Source organism: Dendrobates tinctorius, unplaced genomic scaffold (assembly GCF_039654945.1).
Source record: "Dendrobates tinctorius isolate UK_male_01 unplaced genomic scaffold, ASM3965494v1 ptg000212l, whole genome shotgun sequence".
NCBI lineage: Eukaryota > Metazoa > Chordata > Amphibia > Anura > Dendrobatidae > Dendrobates > Dendrobates tinctorius.
Window position 1 is genome coordinate 732,730 of NW_027361879.1, and position 19,927 is coordinate 752,656.

Consider the following 19,927-nt stretch of genomic DNA (forward strand, 5'->3'; position numbering starts at 1 on the left):
GAATGAAAAGGGACTGTATGTAGGAGACCCAGGAAGACCCCACTTCTTACCCCGAGACATAAAAAAGCCAGGCTGGAGTTTGCCAAAACTTACCTGAAAAAGCCTAAAACGTTTTGGAAGAATGCTCTCTGGTCAAATGAGACAAAAGTAGAGCTTTTTGGGCAAAGGCATCAACATAGAGTTTACAGGAGAAAAAAAGAGGCATTCAAAGAAAAGAACACGGTCCCTACAGTCAAACATGGCGGAGGTTCCCTGATGTTTTGGGGTTGCTTTGCTGCCTCTGCCACTGGACTGCTTGACCGTGTGCATGGCATTATGAAGTCAGAACACTACCAACACATTTTGCAGCATAATGTAGGGCCCAGTGTGAGAAAGCTGGGTCTCCCTCAGAGGTCATGGGTCTTTCAGCAGGTCAATGACCCAAAACACACTTCAAAAAGCACTAGAAAATGGTTTGAGAGAAAGCACTGGAGACTTCTAAGGTGGCCAGCAATGAGTCCAGACCTGAATCCCATAGAACACCTGTGGAGAGATCTAAAAATGGCAGTTTGGAGAAGGCACCCTTCAAATATCAGGGACCTGGAGCAGTTTGCCAAAGAAGAATGGTCTAAAATTCCAGCAGAGCATTGTAAGAAACTCATTGATGGTTACCGGAAGCGGTTGGTCGCAGTTATTTTGGCTAAAGGTTGTGCAACCAAGTATTAGGCTGAGGGTGCCAATACTTTTGTCTGGCCCATTTTTGGAGTTTTGTGTGAAATGATCAAAGTTTTGCTTTTTGCTTCATTCTCTTTTGTGTTTTTTCATTTAAAACAAATTAAATGAAGATAATAATACCAAAGAATTTGTGTTTGCAATCATTTTCAGGAAGAAACTGAGTATTATCTGACAGAATTGCAGGGGTGTCAATACTTTTGGCCAACACTGTATATATATATTTTTTATTGTTATTTTTTACAGTGTATATGTATAGGTCGGCCAGGGCCGTAGTCATGGCCGAGGACACCGGGGCACCTTAGCCCTGGCCTCCCTTCACAGACATACTACTGTTATGAATGGGTCACTGAGCGCAATAGGCTATGCCACCAGAACACCAGAAAGGTTGGTCGCTCAGCGGATTCCATACCCCTGATCTTAACAACACAACTAGCAGTAGCCGTGGAGTGTTCCTACATTGCCCTAGACGCTTCGTCACAGCCGGAGGACTAACTAAGCCTAAAGACAGAAAGGTGAAATCTAAACTGCCCCAGAGCAGATCCCCAAAGGAATAGACAGCCCCCAAACATATATTGTCGGTGAGACAAGATGAAGCACAAACACAGACAGAAAATAGACTGAGCAAATGATGGGGCCCACACTGACTAGATAGGACAGGACAGAAAAGGCACTGTCTGCAATCACGCAAAAACCCTAACTATTCCAACACGACTGATGTACAAAAATACTGAGGTTTGCACAACCTCGCCCCCACTATATCAGCACTCAGGTGTGAACTGGCGGCTAGCAACAGGCTAATACAGCAGGGGACTGCGCAAACAAACACAACATACAAAAATACAGGGCAGGAGCCAGCAGCGCCTGGGGAGCAAGCTGACCCCTGACAGCAAGGCAAAATCAGATGCAAAGGGTTTAGCAAATGACACTTAGCTGAAAAATGCAGGATCAGGCAGGAGACTGAAATCCTCAATAAGCAAAGAAAGGAGTATCACCGGCAGCCACTGAGAGAAGTCTGCTCGCTTATGTAGTCCCAGTCACTACCACCACTCCTCCAATTATTTTCTGCAGCTGTTGGGTTAACATAATGTTGACCAGCTCCACTACCAGCAGTATCCACCAGAGGGAGCCTTGCCTCAAAAGTCGGATTAAGAGAGTTCACAACATACTACATTGCTCTTGTTGTACACTTGCATCTTCTGTATAAACGTTGCGGGGTATCTAACTTGACCGGGCCAAAGGCCACCTGAGCTCTATGGGCGTCCTCGCCCCCACTGAACCTAACCAGGAAGTTCCCTTCCCTTAAACTAAGTGACCCCTCCTATGTTAACTATCTACATGCTCACTAGAGTCTTCATTGTACTATATACACTTCAGTGCCCCATCTATCTTGTGGCCCACTTACATTACTACGTTACACTAGAAGATACATATATACAATAGCCTGATATACACAACATAATAACAAGATTACATAGCAACGAAATATAAATATACATTATCATAGGGAGCTTAAAGGGGTAAAGCTTCCAACTCCTTACAGATACAATTTCAATGTTGAGGAGTGTGTAACACCAAGAAGGAAAAGGAGTAGATGTTTGGAAATCTCAAGATGGATAGTGATGTTAACCCCTTCACGACCTTAGACATATCCATACTTTCAGGTCGGCTGGTACTTACCGACTTTGGACATATGTTCTGGCATTTGGCGAGCAGGCAGAGAGAAGAAAGCCCCTCTGCCCTTGGATCGGAGACCCTGCAACATCATTGCGGGGTCACAATCATTGCCATGGTGTCCCGATGTCATCATGAAGACATCCAGGTCACCAGGCACTATCATGCAGAGTGCATGATCTAACTAACTTGTGTCTGCAGGACTGACAGGCTATAAGGTATAGTAATGCTCCTTTATTGCCATAGCTTATAACTGCGATCAGACTGCAGAAAGTGAACGTTCCATAGTGGGACTAAGTAAAAAAGAAAAAAAGTTGTAAAAACATTTATTTAAAAATTAGTAAATAATAATAATTATAAATATATATTGTACCCATAAATAAATATTATTATGAAAAAAAAAACTATGTGCCCATGTTGCTTTTTTGAAGCAGAATATTCCTGAGTGGAAACGCACACCCTCTTCCCGGGAAAACGTATGCGTTTTATGACGCGCTTTTGTAAGCGTTTTTGACTCTTTTGTTAAGCGTTTTAGCATGCGTTTTCCTAAGCGTTTTTGCAATACAATTGTATGTATGCGGAAAATTAATGAACATGCTGCGTTTTCTGCAGCGGAAAAAACGCACCATTAGCACAACATGTGCGGATTCAATTATGATTACATGGGATGCTTTTCTTAAGCGTTTCCGTGGCAGAAAAACGCATCTAAAAGCGCTGCGGAAACACTTCAAAAAAGCAACGTGGGCACACAGCCTAAAAGTACACATATTTAGTATCGATGCGCTCGGTACAACCCGACCTATAAAACTGTCCCACTAGTTAACCCCTTTAGTGAACAGCGTAAAACAAAAAAAATTAGGCAAACAAATGATGCTTTATCATCATTCCGCCGATCATAAAGTGGTATAAAACGCAATAAAAAAGACAAATGTAAATAAAAATGGTATTACTGAAAACGCCATTTTGTCCCGCAAAAAAAAAAACAAGCTGCCATACAGCTCCATCAGCCGAAAAATAGAAGAGCTATAGCTCAGACTATAGCGATGCAAAAATAATTATTTTTTCTATAAAATAGTTTTTATTGTGTAAGAGCGGCAAAGCATAAATAACTGTTATAAATGTGGTATTGCCGCAATTGTACTGACTCGAAGAATATAGCTGTCTTATCAATTTTACCACATATGGAACGGCATAAAAAAAGACAATTCCTGAATTATTTCTTTAATTCCTGAATTAATTCCTGAAAGCGATCAAAAAATGTAATGAGCCCTAAAATGGTACCAATAAAAACGTTAACTCATCCCGCAAAAAACAAGCTGTCACATGACTGTCAGCAGAAATATGGAAAAATTATAGCGTTCAAAATATTGTGATCCAATAAAATGCGTTTTTTATGTGCGACAGCGGCCAAACATATATCTGGTATCGCATCAACCTGAAATAAAGTCGTCTAATTACTTATACCGCATAAGGAATAGCGTAAAAAATAAATAGTACTAATTCTTCACCTGCTGTTGATTTTTTTCATTCTGCATCCCAAAGATCGCAGTAAGGCTCGGCGCACATTTATCAGAACAGAGGCCAGATAGAGCGCAGAGTAACTCTGCTGCCTCATTATAGTGACTGGATCCCTCAGGGGGGTTTCACCTGAATCACATCACTCGGAGATGTAGGCCGGGATCACACATGCGAGAAACTCTGCATGTTACGTGCAGCCGCACGCTCCACTCCAGAGTTTCTCGCATGTGTGATCCCGGCCTTAAAGGAAAACCCCTATGTAAGTGATCTGCGTAGAGCGCCTGATAAATCAGATCCAAAATGTTATGTAAAATGTTCCCAATAAAAGCTTCAACTCAAGCCTCAAAAAAAAGCAAGTCTCCACTCAGGTCCGTCATCTGTTAACAGAAATATAGGGGGTTTCCACGTTACGGGTAGCACAAAGGCTCTGGAAAAAAGAAATGACCCTCCCCCCAAATGAAATTCTGTGCTCCCAAATCTAAATGCCCCCATTTCATCTGAGCCCCAGTGTGCCTAAACCGTAGTTATTGTCCACGTGTTTGGCATTTCTGTAGTAATGAGAGCTCGCCTAATTTACAGGTGCATGGGCTGGGCACAATGGGTGGGCACTACAACGTACTGGTCACTCTAATGGCAGTTTGCAATTTTCACTCAGCAACATCCACTGCTGCTTGTTTCTGGAAAACACCCATGGAGTCAAAATCGTCACGACACCTGTAGATAAATTCACAATGGGGTTCACATTTTCCAAAATGGGGTCACTTGAAGGAGGATACTACTCTTCTATCACTCAGGGGCTCTGTATATGGAGTACACAAACTATTATAGAAAATTCTACGCTCCAGGATACCTCCAGTGTAACAGTACTGCTTAGTCTTATGGCAAGACTTGGAAGGGACCGATCTCTCCATTAGCAGTACTGTACAGCCAAAAATGAAGTACTTCTACATTCAGTAAATTTTTGTGCCATTTTTACCCATTTCCCAGTGTGAAAATTTAAAATCTGGGGCCAAAACAAAATTTGGGTGGTAAAAATGTAATTATTTTTTTCTTCATTGCCCAATAGCATAAAATTCTGTGACCCACCTGTGGTGTCAATATGATCACTGCACCCCTAGATGAATTAACTAAGAGGTGTAGTTTGTAAAATGGGGTCTCTTATGGGGGAATTCTGCTGTTCTGGCACCTCAGGGACTCTGCCAATGTGACATGGCACTCTAAAACCAGTCCATCAAAAGGTGAACTCCAATATGGCGCTTCTTCCCTCTTGAGCTTTGCACAGTGCCTAAAAGTAGTTTTCGACCACATATGGGGTATCGGTATACTAAGGAGAAATTGCACAATAAACTTTGGGGTCCATTTCTCCTGCTATCCTTGTGAAAATAAAAAAAATTGAGGCTAAAATAACATTTTTGTGGGAAAAATGTATTTTTTTTATTTTCACAACTCTACGTTATAAACTTCTGTGAAGCAGCTGGGGGTTGAAGGTGCTCACCACACATCTAGATACATTCCTTGAGGGGTCTAGCTTCCAAAATGGTGTCACTTGAGGGGGTTTTCCACTGTTTAGGTGCATCAGGGGCTAATGAAATGAGACATAACACCGGCAGACCATTCCATAAAAGCCTGCATTCCAAAACATCACTCCTTTTCTGAGTTCTGCCGTGAGCCCAAACAGTAGTTTACCCCCACATATGGGGTATCTGTGTATCCTTGTGAAAATAAAAAATTTGAGGCTAAAATAACATTTTTGTGGGAAAAATGTGATTTTTGTTATTTTCACTGCTCTACATTATAATCGTCTGAACCAACAGGGTGTTCAAGGTGCTCACCACACATCTAGATAAGTTCCCTGAGGGGTCTAGTTTCCAAAGTATTGTTGCTTCTGGGGGATTTGCACGGTTTAGGCACATCAGGGGCTCCAAATGCAACATGGCGTTGGTTAATTATTCCAGCAAATTTTACATTAAAAAAATATAACAGCACTCCTTCCTTTCTGAGCCATGCCCAAACAGTGGTTTTCCCCCACATATAAGGTGTTGGCATGCTCAAGAGAAATTGCCCAACAAATTTTGTGGTCCATTTTTTCCGGATACCCTTGCAAAATTACAAAAATGTGTATCTAAAGTAACTTTTTTTGTGACAAAAAGTTAAATGTTCATGTTTTTCTTCCACATTCCAAAAATTTCTGTGAGGCACCTGAAAGATTAATAAACTTCTTGAATGTGGTTTTGAGCAGCTTGAGGGGTGCAGTCTTTCGAATGGTGTCACTTTTGGGTATTTTCTGTCATACAGACCCCTGAAAGTCGCTTCAATTATGATGTGGTCCCTAAAAAATGGTTTTGTAAATTTTGTTGGAAAATTGAGAAATTGCTGGTCAACATTTAACCCTTACAACTTCCTAACAAAATTATTAACTATTTTGTGTGATATAACTCTGATGTAAGGCATAAAAATTAAAAGTTTGAAAATCGCTAAATTTTCGCCAAATTTCCATTTTTTTCACAAATAAACGAAAGTCATATTGAAGAAATTTTACCACTATCATAAAGTACAATATGTCACGTAAAAAACAACTCAGAATCAGGGGTACCCGTTGAAGCGTTCCAGAGTTATCACTTCATAAAATGACAGTATTAAAAATTGTAAAATTTGGACTGGTCACACTGGCGTAACTACCAGGGTAGCAGCCGAAGCGGTTGCTTTGGGGCCCGGCCTATATAGCGGCCCGGCTCCCCGGCTCCGATCGGCGCTACCCGGGTAGTGCAATTAAGTACATACTCAACCCTCCTGCATGTCTCTTGCAGCCCCCCCCTGCTTATTCCATCTTCTCAGCACTGTTCTTCCTGCTTTCAGCGGCCGCTCATTACATATGCGCATATGTAATGAGCGGCACCACGTGGACCCTGAAAGCAGGAAGAGCAGCGCTGAGATGGAATAAGCACGGGGGCTGCAAGACACATGCTAGGAGAGGTGAGTATAACGGAGGGAGCCATATTCACCTGTCCCCCGTTTCACCGCTGCGCATCGCCCTGCTGTCTTGCATCCTCTGGCAGTGACGTTCAGGTAGAGGGCGCCATGACGTAGTTAGCAGGCGCCCTCTGCCTGAACAGTCACTGTGCAGGGCCGGCAACGCTGAGGAGCAGCAGCTGCAGCGACGAGGTGAGTATATAGGGTTTTTTTTTCTTTAATTGAGGCAGCGGCAGCAGCATTGTAAGGGGCCGCTAATCACTGTGCAGCATTACAAAGGGCCAGTAATCACTGTGCAGCATTACAAGGGGCCACTAATCACTGTGCAGCATTACAAGGGGCCACTAATCACTGTGCAGCATTACAAGGGGCCACTAATCACTGTGCAGCATTACAAGGGGCCACTAATCACTGCAGCATTACAAGGGGCCACTAATCACTGTGCAGCATTACAAGGGGCCACTAATCACTGTGCAGCATTACAAGGGGCCACTAATCACTGTGCAGCATTACAAGGGGCCACTAATCACTGTGCAGCTTTACAAGGGGCCACTAATCACTGTGCAGCATTATAAGGGGCCACCAATCACTGTGCAGCATTACAAGGGGCCACCAATCACTGTGCAGCATTACAAGGGGCCACTAATCACTGTGCAGCATTACAAGGGGCCACTAATCACTGTGCAGCATTACAAGGGGCCACTAATCACTGCAGCATTACAAGGGGCCACCAATCACTGTGCAGCATTACAAGGGGCCAGTAATCACTGTGCAGCATTACAAGGGGCCACTAATCACTGCAGCATTACAAGGGGCCACCAATCACTGCAGCATTACAAGGGGCCGCCAATCACTGCAGCATTACAAGGGGCCACTAATCACTGTGCAGCATTACAAGGGGCCACCAATCACTGCAGCATTACAAGGGGCCACTAATCACTGCAGCATTACAAGGGGCCACCAATCACTGTGCAGCATTACAAGGGGCCAGTAATCACTGTGCAGCATTACAAGAAGCCGCTAATCACTGCAGCATTACAAGGGGCCAATAATCACTGTGCAGAATTACAAGGGGCCACCAATCACTGTGCAGCATTACAAGGGGCCACTAATCACTGTGCAGCATTATAAGGGCCCACTAATCACTGTGCAGCATTACAGGGGGCCACTAATCACTGTGCAGCATTACAAGGGGCTATTAATCACTGTGCAGCATTACAAGGGGCCACCAATCACTGTGCAGCATTATAAGGGGCCACCAATCACTGTGCAGCATTATATGGGGCATATGTTATTATGGAGCATGTTATAGGGCCACCATTATTCACTGTGCAGCATTATTAGGCATATTTTTGTATGGAGCATCTTATGAAACCCATCATGAACTTTATGGAGCATCTTATGGGGCCCATTTTATTTTTGAAATTTACCAGTAGCTTTGGCATTTTCCACCCTAGGCTTATTCATCAGTAAGTTTTCCCAGTTTTTTGTGACAAAATTAGGGGGGTCGGCTTATACACGAGCATATATGGTACATTACTGCGGCGCTCCGGTGGGTGCTGTGGCCAACGCTGTCTTGGGGGCCCGCCGGCCCGGTGCGTGTAGTGTAGGGGATCCGGGGCCCCGGTGGAAAAAAATGTACACTATGATTTTGCAGCCTACGCTGCATTTCTGTGCCTGCTGTGCGGAGCGAAGCACATATTGGGCCCGCTTCCCTGCCTGCAGCCAGTGTATTGCTTCAGACTAGTTCAGGCCCACCCCTTCCCTGAGCCCTCGCTGTCTATTAGCTCTTTGCAGAGATGCCTGCCACATGGACCTCTGGGAAATGTAGTTCCTCGAGGTCGGTTTGCGCGGAGGAAGGTAGGCAGCCCTCACTGTCTCAGCTTAATTAATGCCAGGCCGGCCACTCAGCCAACTCTAGTATGCATTATCGGTAAGAGGGTGCGTCTAGAATGGGGCCCCGTTTAAAAGTTTGCTATGGGGCCCAGTCAGTTCTAGTTACGCCCCTGACTGGTCATGAAGGTGCAAACAATCTTGGGGGTGAAGAGGTTAATGATATGCAAATGATAACAAAATTGGAATCAAAATTTTCAAAAAGATCTCGATTTATTCAGTATCAATTATGAGTGCTATGGGCAGAAATCCCAGTTACAGCCTTAGGCCTCTTTCACACATCCGGTTTTTGTAATCCGGCACAATGTGGCGAAATTTTTCATAACCGGATCCAGCACCGGATCCGGTTTTGTCCCATAAGCTTTCATGGTCGCCGCATCGTGCCGGATGGTTATGCGTCGTGTCCGGTTGTTGCCGGACACGGCATAAATTAGCCGTCCGGCATCTGCAAAAAACGTTCCCTGCAACGTTTTTTGTCAGCGCCGGACCGGCTTTTTCCACAGCGCATGCCCGGACTCTGTGAATGTTAACCCCACAAGTGCCCGGCGAGAGAGAGATCTCTCTGTCACCCGGACACTTGTGAGAGATCTCTCTCGCCGGGCACTTGTGGGGTTAACACTCACAGTGTCTGGGTGAGAGAGAGAGATCTCTCTGTGGGGTTAACCCCACAAGTGCCCGGCAAGAGAGAGAGATTCTCTCGCCTGGACACTAAGTGTTAACCCCCCATGTCTCTCTCTCTCCACCCCCCTCTCCCCTCCCCTCCCCTCTCCTATCCTCTCCTCCCCTCCCCTCACCTCCCTTTCAGCAGCTGTCTCTCATCGGCTGCCTCTGTCCACCTCGTCTTTCGGCTCCTTTAATAATGTCCGAGCCGTATCGTCTCGCCGCATACACATCCGGTGTCACCGCCGCAGGCCGCCGGACCCCACACACCGGATGTGTGAAAGTAGCCTTATCTGCTATCAGTGAGGTTATTACTGGTCTTCTAGTATGTTCTGCTTTGCTGAATGCACTTAATCCTCAAGATTCGCTGCTGGCAGCTCCCTGTGTAGCTTGTCAGCCCAGGACATCCCAGATATCCGGAGACGCTGCTCACAGTACCACAAGCAACATGCATCCTGGCATTGACCCATTGGAAACACTTGACCTGGCAAATCAATGTAATGTCAAGCTGTTAGAATGGGTGAAAGGCAAACGAAACTTTTGCAGGCAGTGCCAGGCAGTAGCTGCAAAGGCAAATAAAATAATGGGATGCATTAAAAGAAGCATAGATTTTCATGACAAGAACACAGCTATCCTCTAAGTCACTAGTTGGCCCACGCTTAGATACTGTGTACAATTTGGTTTCTCATGTATAAGCAGGACATAGTTGAACTAGAGCGGGTGCAGAGAAGAGCGACCAAAGTTATTAAAGGAATGGGTAAAACTATAGCACCAAGACAAGTTATCAAACTTGGGGTTATTCAATTTGACAAAAATAAGACTTAGTGGCGATCTTATTACAATGTACAATATATGAAGGGACAGTACAGAGATCTTCTAGTGATCTTTATATACCTTGGCATGTGACAGGGAGGCATCCTCTACATCTAGAGGAAAAAAGTTTAATCATAATCTCAGGAGACGATTCTTAACTGTAAGAGAACTGAGATTAGGGATTCTTTACTGGAAGAGCAGTGAGTGAGGCTGTGGAACTGCCACATAATGTTGTAATGGTTGATTCACTACAAAAGATCAAGAAGGGCCTGGATGCCTTTCTTGAATAACATATTATTACAAATTATGAGTACTAGATTTTGTGATGGGACGCTGATCAAAAGAACTGGTCTGATTGCCATATGTGCTGCGGGGAAGGAATTTTTCCCTTAGGCTACTTTCAGAGTGCGTTTTTGTGCGCTTGGCGCAGCGCCAAAAGGGCGCAAGCGCTGGCAAAATCATACCAGCGCACGGCCAGCGTACCCAACGCTAAATATAGGGTACGTTGATCGCATGCAGCGTCATGCGATCATAGGAGAAGCTGACCAGAGGAGGCGCGGCCGGGGGCGGAGCTTAGTGGCGGCCCTGCGCCTCAGTACGCTAGTCTGAAAGTAGCCTTATATGGGGAAATTAACATCTACCTCATGGAGGTTTTGCCTACCTCTGGATCAAAATGTTAGCCTAAAGGGGGTTTTACACTAAGCGATATAGCTAGCAATATCGCTAAAACGTCACCGGTTTTGTGACGTTATAGCGATATTGCTAGCGATATCGCTATGTGTGATACTTACCAGCGACCGGCTCCCCCGCTGCCCATCGCTGATCGCGCGAGAATGTCCGGCTCCATTTCTCGTCGGGCGCTTCCTGCTGAGACTTCCTGCTGTGACGTCCAGCGACGCGTGGACGCGGGCGGGAGGACGCAGGATCGCTGTGTGTGAATGGTAAGTATCGTGCGCTGCGTCGCTGCTGCATCGCTGTGAGATCTTTCTGTATGAAAGCTCACTAGCGACCATTTAGCGATGCACCAGCGATCCTGACCGGGTCGGATCGCTGGTGCATCGCTAAATGTAAAAGGGCCTTAAGAGTTGAACTCAATTGTCTTATGTCTACTTTCAACCTTAAAAACTATGAAACTATACCTGGAATGAAGAGTTAAGGTGTTTGGCTACTATCCATTTTGCCACCTCACACCATATTTCCGGGAGTAAGATCAGTGTGACCTTGACTTGTGAAGGCCTCTTAATGGCATTGCCCATATGATTTCTAAATGAGACCAGAGGCTTAAATGGAGCAATTTAACCTGCAATGGAGGTCTATCCCCTTGATCAATGAGTTCCTCCTTAATCTTGGACACCATGATAGCTGGAGATTAGTCATGAGACCAGGTGGTTGTGCAACACCATGATGAAGCCTTCGAGAGGGTGCGTCACACTGGTCTTAAACCTGGGATTATGGTGTGGGGTTGTATAATGTACAGTAACATTTATTGTGTGAAACCATTTCTCCGGCAGAGTTCAAACCTCCTGTGACATTAAAACTGTTCCCTCGTCAGGATCTTCATGGACAAACAACTGCAGCTTTACAATACTAAGTTTCGGATTTCAGTAAGTGGAGTAAAGTTGCCACCACTGAACTCTGGAGAAAAGTGTTCTATGCATTGACGGATCACACTTCTCTATCTGACATCTGATGAACGAGTCTGGATTTGGTGAATGCCAGGAGAACATTACCCTACAGACTGCATTGTGCCCGCTATACAGTTTGGTGAATGAGGGATTATGCTATAGGGTTGTATGTCAGTGGTCGGCCTCGATCCCTTAAATCCAGTGAAGGTAAATCTTAGCGATTTAGCACAAGACATTTTTGACAGTTGTAGCTTCCATCTTTGTATGAACTAAGGTTCTTTTTATTCCACATGACTGTGTCTAATGAACAAAGCGTGGTTGGAGGAGTCTGGAGGAAGAACATGACTGGCTGCACAGATCATGGACCTCAGCCCCATCCAACACTTTTGGGATGAAATAGAACATATATGCTGAATGCTATCATTCAATATCAGTATCTGACCTCACAAATGCTCTTCTGGATGAATGGGCAAAATGTATCTCAGATGCAATCCACAACCTTGTACAAAGTCTTCCCCAAGAGTGGAAGTTGTTATAGCTGCAAAGGGAGTACCAACTCCAAATTGCTGCATATTGATTTTGAATGGGGATGTCATACAAGCTGCTATTGGTGTGATATAACTTCTATAATACTGTTCCTATTTACAAGAATATAACTACTATAATACTGCCCCTATGTACAAGAATATAACTACTATAATACTGCCCCTAAGTACAAGAATATAACTACTGTAATACTTCCTCCTATGTCAAGAATATAACTACTATAATACTACCCTCTATGTACAAGAATATAACTACTATAATACTGCCCCTATGTACAAGAATATCACTACTATAATACTGCCTCCTATGTACAAGAATATAACTACTACAATACTGACCACATGTACAAGAATATAACTACTATAATACTGCCCCTATGTACAAGAATATAACTACTATAATACTGTTCCTATATACAAGAATATAACTACTATAATACCGCTTATGTACAAGAATATAACTGCTATAATACTGCCTCTATGTACAAGAATATCACTACTATAATACTGCCTCCTATGTACAAGAATATAACTACTATAATACTGTTCCTATATACAAGAATATAACTACTATAATACCGCTTATGTACAAGAATATAACTGCTATAATACTGCCTCTATGTACAAGAATATCACTACTATAATACTGCCTCCTATGTACAAGAATATAACTACTATAATACTGCCCATATGTATAAGAATATCACTACTATAATACTGCCTCTTATGTACAAGAATATAACATATAATAATGCCCTATGTATAAGAATATAACTACTATAATACTGCTCCCTATGTACAAGAATATAACTACTATAATACTGCCCCCTATGTACAAGAATATGACTACTATAATACTGTCCCTATGTACAGGAATATAACTACTATAATACTGCTCCTATGTACAAGAATATAGCAACTATAATACTGCTCCTATGTACAAGAATATAACTACTATAATACTGCCCACTATGTACAAGAATATAACTACTATAATACTGCTCCTATGTACAAGAATATAACTACTATAATACTGCCCCTATGTATACGAATATAACTACTATAATACTGCCCTATGTACAAGAATATAACTACTATAATACTGCCCCTATGTATAAGAATATAACTACTATAATACTGCCTCCTATGTACAAGAATATAGCTACTATAATTCTGCCCTATGTACAAGAATATAACTACTATAATACTGCCTCCTATATACAAGAATATAACTACTATAATATTGCCCTATGTATAAGAATATAACTACTATAATACTGCCCCTATGTACAAGAATATTACTACTATAATACTGCTCCCTATGTACAAGAATATAACAATATTATATATATTAATCTCTGGATTCAGAACACATGAAACATGCACAAAAACTGAACGGGTCAATAAGACCCTGTTCACACCACCCAAGAACTAAGACACAGAAACAGAACACAGTATGACAAACGTGCACAAATACTCTGCTGTGAAACATATGTAACTGTAAGTAGCAACTGCTAGTAAAAGATGTTAACAAATGTGTCTGCAGAGTAAACTGATAATACGGCATTGAAAATAGCCATTGTCATAAAATTCGTCACAAATATCTTTGAAAATCTAAAGTCAACATCACTACATTTACTAACAACTAGTAGAAGTGATATAATTTTTGAAGTGTCAGTAAATGGTGATCAGATGGTGTTTGCTTGGCAGGACACTTGTTCATCACATGAAAGGGCTTGGTCCTGACTTCATCAGTGGCAAGGCTTTGAATAACAAGGGCTGATTGTGCAGCCTTAAGTTTTTATTGCCTAAAGTGCTCTTTCCCTCAAAATAATGCCTAAATGTATCTGCATTATGTCGCCCCCCCGTGGCGAGAATATGGTATTGCAACAGTTTTTGTATTTAGTGGTTAGTGGATGACAACCTATATGGATCCCATTCCAACACCCTCTCAGGGCAGTCCAGTGTGACCATTTACATATACTGTATGAGTAGAGGTTTTATACACACACTGTTGGGACAGCTGGGGTACAAGGAAAAGGACCCCAGGACCCCATTACAGCTGTCACATAGCTTCTCTGATGAATGGTTCTATATCTGGACAGATTTCACCTTAATTAAAAGTGTTGTGTGAGTATAGAAAAATGCTGTGATATAACTGCATTGTGCCAGTACAGTGCCGCAGCCATGTGACCATTATACGTGCATGGTGACATCACTGTTTTTGTTTCCTGTACTGTGATGTCACAGTGTACATGGCAGCCATTACTGTCTCTATTATGCCTGTGCTCATATATGATATCATGGTGTGTGCACTGTTGCACTACAGTATGACGTCACAGCGTGCATTACCTGTATACCGTAACATCACTGTGTCGTTTATTATCCCTTTATTATGATATTATGGTGTGCATTACCCTGAACCCGTGACATCATTGTACATTGAACTGTACCACTATTGTGATATCATGGTGTGCACATTACCCTCACTGTTATATTACTGTGTGCACTATACCTGTATTGTGTCATCACTGTTTATTCCACCTGTAATTGTCACATTACTGTGTGCATTAACCCTGCACGGTGACATAATTTACGTGTAGTATCCCTGTACTGTCACTACTGTTTTGCATAGCTCTAATTTAATTAAATGTAAATTTAACCTGTGCAGTGACATCAGAGTATGTGTATTCCCTACATTATGACATCACTGCACTAATTATACCACTATTGTCCTATTAGTATTATATCTGCCCTGTAACAGTACTGTTACATTACTGTATGCCTTGTACCTGTAATATGACATCACTATGCTAAGTAATCCACTATTGTGAAACCATACTGTATATTATCCATGCACCATTGTGTGCTTTACCAGTGACATCACTGTGTGCATCATTACCCTTGTACTGTGACATCACTGTGTGCATAATCCCCGTACTCTGACATCACTGTGTGCATTATCCCTGTACTGTGACCTCATGCTGTACATTATCTCTGTACTGTAACATCAATATGTTTATTATCTGTGTACTATGACAACACTATATATTATCTCTGTACTGTAACATCACTGTGTGCATAATCCCTGTACTCTGACATCACTGTGTGCATTATCCCTGTACTTTGACCTCATGGTATACATTATCCCTGTACTGTAACATCAATACATTTATTATCTGTGTACTATGACAACACTATATATTATCTCTGTACTGTGACATCACTGTGTGCATTATGCCTGTAATGTGACATACCTGTTTTCATTATTTCTACGCTGTGACATCATTGTGTATACCATGTCTGTACTGTGACATGATGGTGTGCATTATCTATGCACTGCGTCATTACTGTGCACATTATCCTTGTACTGTGACATCACTGTGTGCAATATCCCTGCACTGTGACATCACTGTGCTAAGTATCCCACTGTTAAGAAATCACTGTGTGCATAATGCTTGTGTTCTGACATCATTGTGTGCATTATAACTGAGCTGTAACATCACTGTGTGCGTTATACCTGTAATGTGACATCGCCATGCTAAATAATCCACTATCGTGAAATCATAGTGTACATTATCCATGTACTATAACATCGTTGTGTGCATTACCGGTGACATTATGGTGTGCATTATTATTATTCTATTATGACATTACTGTGTGCCTAATCCCTGTAATGTGACATCATTGTGTATATCATCTCTGTACTGTGACATTATGGTGTGCATCATCCCAGCACTGTGACATCACTCTGTATTATCCCTGAACTGTCACATTAGTTTCTGCATTATGCCTATACTGTGGTATCACTGTGTGCATTATCCCTGTGTATTAGACAGGCTATAATAATGATACACTTTCTTCATTCTGAACTTGCTTCTGTATGTTTTCAGAGTAAAGCCCCCATTACCAGCTTGGTTATGGGGCTCCATGCCTTCTTGTTACACCCCACACTTAGATAACAATGCCTGTATTTCCTCCCTTCCCCAGATGGAGCAGCGCTGAGTGAATTGTCCTGGCCATCCTCGCTTGCGGTGGTGGCAGTTTCGTTCTCTGGACTCATCACTTTCATATTCCTCATGCTCGCCTGTCTATGCTGCAAAAAGGGGGACATTGGATTCAAGGTAGGGACATTCAAGGTAGGAACAATGTCTGGAGACCATAACTGTGTCCCTTTGTGAGGTCAGTGTGGCTCCATCTGTAGCAGTCTCCTATGGAACAAAGGCAGATGTAGCAGGGCTGGATTTGTTCTCTAGTGTGAAACTACAACACCCAGCATGCCCAGATAGTCTCTACTCCCAGGTAGGAAATAAATATTCTAGTCTATAAAACCTTTACTGCACCTTTAAAACTAATGACATTGTTTCACCTGCAGTCCCAGGTAAATAAGTGGGTAACCAATCATTATAAACAGTTCCGGGTAAGTTTCACTCTGCTACATCCACAAAGGCAGCTCTGCTACATCTTTACACCTTGTTTTTGATGTTGTAACCCCTCTAATTTGGACATCCATTCCTTGCTTTGTGATGGGACCATTTGATTTCTAGTGATCCCTCTGCTGATCCCTACCCTGTCTGTGCATTACTTTATATAGATCCCCTGTCTGTAGTCATGTGACTGCTATATGATGTCATTCTCTCATCTTTTTTTTTTTTTTTCGCTCCGGATGTTTTATTTAGCAGATCGACAACTTGGTGAGTAATGAAAAAGGCAGACTGTAAGGGAACTAGTATACAAGACAAACTGGTATATACAGCACCACTAGTATGTAATACATGGAGAACTAGTATATACAGCACTGATACAATACAAGGAGAACTAGTATATACAGCACCGATACAATACAAGGAGAACTAGTACATACAGCACCGCTGTACAAGGAGTACTAGTATATACAGCACCGCTAGTGTACAAGAAGAACTAGTATATACAGCACAGCTAGTGCACAAGAAGAACTAGTATATACAGCACAGCTAGTGCACAAGAAGAACTAGTATATACAGCACAGCTAGTATACAAAAAGAACTAGTATATACAGCACAGCTAGTATACAAGAAGAACTAGTATATACAGCACAGCTAGTATATAAGAAGAACTAGTATATACAGCACAGCTAGTATACAAGAACTAGTACAAACAATATAAACTAAAAAGAAGGAGCGATAATACCACAATAAATAATATCAAAATAATTATTTTTATTAATATTAAATATTACAAAGTAAAAAATTCATCATATAGACAAAGATAAAAAATGTAGAAGAAATACGGACAGTACAACCTGGGGCAACGGAAATATCTATGAGGACCCGGTAAAAAGACACCCACTTTTATAAATATATCTCTCAGCCATAAAAACCATTAAATCCAAGGATGTATCTATTGTATATAGTAGCCAGTGCACTTTCCCATGTGTAAAATCCTACACACTTGTTCATCTGGTAGATGCCAATAAACGGTCAAACAGTCAGTAAATGTAAACCAAATTCAAAAGACAAAAAAGTAAAGGGGTCATACCACAATAGGTCCACCGTGCCGTCAGGTAACGCAGCCCCAACGCGCGTTTCGTGTGGGCTTCCTCAGGGGGCCCTCATAGATATTATTTATTGTGGTATCGCTCCTTCTTTTTTGTGTCTAATATGATTTTGGGAGTTTACCTGTTACTTACTTTCTAAGTATTGTAGCATTGGTGCCTTTTGTGTTTTTTTTGTATATTTAAACAATATAAACTAGTATATACAGCACCGATACAATACATGGAGAACTAGTATATACAGCACTGATGCTACAAAATAGTGTATAATGAGAATTAGTGTCACGGTCCTGTTAGGGTCGGCGTGCAGTCACAGCTGAGCAAGGACTCACCCACACTGCAGAGGGGCCCGGAGTCAGACACTGCCGGATAGTTCAGGCAAACAGGACCTGGAGAAGCTGAAGTCAGTGAGCAGTGAAGGACCTACAGTCATGTGACTGCAAGGGGGCGGGGCTTAGCGTCCTGCTGCCAGAGATAGGCAAAATACTTTACAGGAATACTCAAAGTCAGACAAACCGGGTCATACACAGAGATAACAGTAAAGTACCAGGGATGAGACAGAACGGATAGTTGGGGACAGGCAGTGGTCAAAGCCAAACAGACATAGAAGGTACCAAGCAGAATCCAACAAGCAGTATCCAGAGAACAGGCTTAGTCGTACACCAAGTTATCAGGCAAACAAGAACACAGCACAAGCACACTCAGGGGTCAACACACTCTGCCAAGGGCGAAAGTATAACTGACGGGGATAGGAGCTTCCTGAGGCCATAAGAAGCCTTCCTAGAACCAGGGAGAGGCCACAATAATGAGCCCCAGTTGTGCAGGTAAGCCTGCACAGGGATCATAACCTTTAACCTCAGACGTGCCAGTCATCAGCACTGGTTCCAGACATTAACCCCACATGTGCGAGTCAAACCCGCACTGAGATCATGACAGCACCCCCCTCTTAACGGGGGGCCTCTGGACCCCCAGGCTTGCCCCGGTAATTAGCACGGAAAGCCCGCACCAGGCGATCAGCATGCATCAACTGGGCCGGCACCCTGGACCTGTCTTCCGGTCCATACCCCTTCCAATGAACCAGGTACTGTACCGACCGCTGTACCAACCTGGAATCTACGATATGACCCACCTCGTACTCCACCTGCCCCTCGACCAAAACAGGAGTAGCAGCGGACTCGGAGTCTCCCCGGAGTGCTTCAAAAGGTTTCAGTAGAGATTTATGGAAGACGTTAGGGATCTTGAAAGAAGGTGGAAGACACAGCCTATACGCTACTGGATTGATTTTTTCCACAATCTTGTATGGGCCAATGAATTTGGGCCCCAACTTGGCTGAAGGAACCATCAACTTAATGTTTCGCATGGAGAGCCAAACCTTCTCTCCAACCTGAAACGTGTGACCTGGTGTTCGTTTCCTGTCCGCGAAAAACTTATACCTGCCCTGAGACCTAGATATATTCCGCTGGACTTCCGCCCACGTATTCTCTAATCGCTGAACAGAGCCCTCAGCCCCGGGACACCCCGAGTCCAGACGAGAAAACTCACCAAAATGAGGACTGAACCCATAATTGATCAAGAAAGGAGTCATACCCGTGGATTGACTCACCCGACTATTGAAGGCAAATTCAGCCAACAGCAGTGCATCGCACCAGTCATTCTGTCTAGCAGAAGTTAGACACCTGAGGATCTGTTCCAGGGACTGATAAGTGTGCGTTCCGTCTGACCATTGCTCTCAGGATGGTATGCAGACGAAAAAGACAGAGACATCCATAATTTTTTGCAAAAATCTCACCAAAACTTAGCCACAAACTGCACACCACGATCAGACACCACATTCAGGGGTACCCCATGCAACCGGCTCACATGCTGCACAAACAATTTGGATAAAGTCTCAGCTGACGGTAGTGCGGACAGGGGTACAAAATGAGCCTGCTTAGAAAATCTGTCCACCACTACCCATACCACCGTATTACCCTTAGAAGGAGGGA

At 43.0% G+C, this 19,927-nt stretch overlaps 1 protein-coding gene across 6 annotated transcripts in view; it reads left to right on the forward strand.

Annotated features, from left to right (window-relative positions):
* Positions 1–19,927, forward strand: part of AATK (apoptosis associated tyrosine kinase) — a 191,429-nt gene that overhangs the window by 86,801 nt on the left and 84,701 nt on the right. For 2 of the 6 annotated variants that reach the window (XM_073554705.1, XM_073554710.1), the window contains exons 2-3: positions 16,400–16,548; positions 17,089–17,103. In XM_073554705.1, coding sequence (XP_073410806.1) covers positions 16,400–16,548; positions 17,089–17,103 — 164 coding nt within the window. The remainder of the gene's footprint in view (positions 1–16,399; positions 16,549–17,088; positions 17,104–19,927) is intronic. The other 4 variants (XM_073554706.1, XM_073554707.1, XM_073554708.1 and 1 more) reach the window with 4 other exon arrangements.